At 40.4% G+C, this 2,312-nt stretch overlaps 1 protein-coding gene across 1 annotated transcript; it reads right to left on the reverse strand.

The window, feature by feature from the left end:
• Window positions 1-1,839: 1,839 nt before the first annotated feature.
• On the reverse strand, window positions 1,840-2,307 carry PPTG_24595 (hypothetical protein; the record flags this gene model as incomplete). The annotated part of the gene is made up of 1 exon (XM_008917919.1): window positions 1,840-2,307. One exon carries the CDS (start codon window positions 2,305-2,307, stop codon window positions 1,840-1,842), a length of 468 nt encoding a protein of 155 aa, XP_008916167.1.
• Window positions 2,308-2,312: the final 5 nt, after the last annotated feature.

Raw genomic sequence — 2,312 nt, forward strand, 5'->3', positions numbered from 1 at the left:
GATTACTTCAAGGCAGTTTGATAGTTCATACAATCAGCTTCTCGATGGATTAGTAAAACGCTTGAAGATGCTTCAAGGAGCGAGTCGAATAGGGGATGACAATCCATCAATCAAAACTGAGATGAAGTCCATTTTAGACAAGCTCTATGAGAAGAATGTGTTCTCGACCTAGATCTAGGTTCAACTGGAACGGGTCTAAATGTGCCGAATTTAACGTTTAGAGGAACTACATTTCCCGATACTTACTACACTGGGGTCACTCTAGGTGGAGCTGCAGCGTCAAAAGCTGTTGTATTGAATTCAACGTTAGAATTTTCCGGACTTCGTGATTTATCCATTACACGAAATGTCATTGCTTCAATATCAATTGCCTCACCTTCTATCACGTGTAATACAATAACTGGAGATAATGGAGCTGGGAGCTCGATCTTGAATCTTAGTTATTCTACATTGAACATTAATGGGCTTACTATGACAGCTGATGCGAATGAACTAAATTACAATGATTTAACAACTCTAGGAACGTTTCAATCTTCTAAGACAATGACACTTGATAGTTCAGGTGTCGGATTGATGCCTTTAGGCACATCAAGCACAAATAATCTGCGTTTCTATGGCGGAACTGCAAATCGTGAAACTATGAACATTTATCGAGTATCTGATACAAATGGATTGGTCATCGCTTCAAGAACTACATCCGCATCAAACAACAAGACGTATCCGTTGTTGAATTTAATATCAACTGATAATCCAAGTTCATTTGTCGGCGGCGTTTCAGCTACAAGTGCCGATTTATTCAATATCAATTGGAACGATAAACCAACTGTTGGTTTCACATCTCAGACACATCGGTTTTGCTTTAATGTTGGAAATGGACAGCCCTACAAAAGCGGTTATCCTCATACATACACTCTTGCTACCTCAGCTGATGCTTTTTGTATAAATCCTGCTGGATCATCGCCTACACCATCAAGTGGATGTCTTTACCTTGTTTCAGACACTGTGAATAAAATGTTGTTCAATACTAATACGCCATACTCCAGCTCATTCGGAACTGCTCCTGTTACACTAAGTTCGGGCAATGTCTATATAAAAGCTTCTAATGCACTCAATGACAGAACTGCTAATTTTGATATGCCGATCTTCATGGAATCGTCAAACGCATCGCCTATTGGGTTCGGATTACAACTAAGCAATGCAACGAATGCAACCTCTACCAATAGTGCGTATTTTGGAACTACTTCTACCAACGATCTGGTTTTGATGACTGCAAATACACGAAGAGTTACAGTATCTTCAGCCGGTAGAGTCGGTATTGGAACTGGATCGCCATCGGCGACTTTGCATGTCTCTGGATCAAACTCATACACGGTTGGCGTTGGCGGAACATCAAATTGTTATCAATACAATGTACAAGGAAACATTTGGAGCAATTTGGGATTAGGCCCAGTCAGTGTTACGGTCTCTGCGATATTCTCCTCTTCCATTTTCTGTGTGCAATCCATATACACAAGTTCTGATAGGCGACTCAAGGAGAATATAACACCTATTTCAATCACCTTGGACCACTATGATAAGTTGGAACCAGTCAGTTACAACTGGAAGGGAGAGACCAAAGCAAAACTTGGACTGATTGCGCAGGATGCAATGAAAGTGTGTGGAGAAATGGTCAGCATTATGCCAAATGAAAATATGAAAGAAGAAGGGGATAACGATCTGGAAGGATATCAATATACTTTGGATTACTCTCAACTTGGCGCCTTAAATGCTGCTGCCATCAAACTTCTAATTAAAAAAGTGAATGAGTTAGAAAAAAAAAATACTTGAACAAAGTTCAGTTTAAATAAAGATCCCATCGAGCCAGCCTTTCATTTCCGCTTTGTACTGATTCATAGCAGTCTTTGACATTTTATGTTTTCTTGACGGTTTCGGAGCATTGTCTCCAAAATATTCTTTGCCTTTGCGCGCCTCAATAGCTTCGCCAAATCTTTGTCGGATACTCTCGTACAGGTTGTTTGCATATGAGCTTTTGTAGCTGTTGATATCGTCAGTATATACTTTTTTTATACCGGCATTCAGCCCACGTAATCTCTTCTCTTCTTTTATTTCCTCGTCGTCACTGCTCCCCGCATCATCCGAGTCTTGAAATAGTTGTCGAGTAATCGAGGGTTCCGCTTCAGCTCGTTGAGCCGCTTTTTTTGTCGCTCGTTTGTCAGTAGGAGATTTATTCGGGGGAGTTACAGTTCGTTTTCGTTTCAGAAGTTTTACTGATTCTTTCATGACTTCTTCAGCAAATTTATCAGCCATTGCTT

The sequence above is a fragment of the Phytophthora parasitica genome, assembly GCF_000247585.1.
Source record: "Phytophthora parasitica INRA-310 unplaced genomic scaffold supercont2.123, whole genome shotgun sequence".
In the NCBI taxonomy this organism is placed as follows: domain Eukaryota; phylum Oomycota; class Peronosporomycetes; order Peronosporales; family Peronosporaceae; genus Phytophthora; species Phytophthora nicotianae.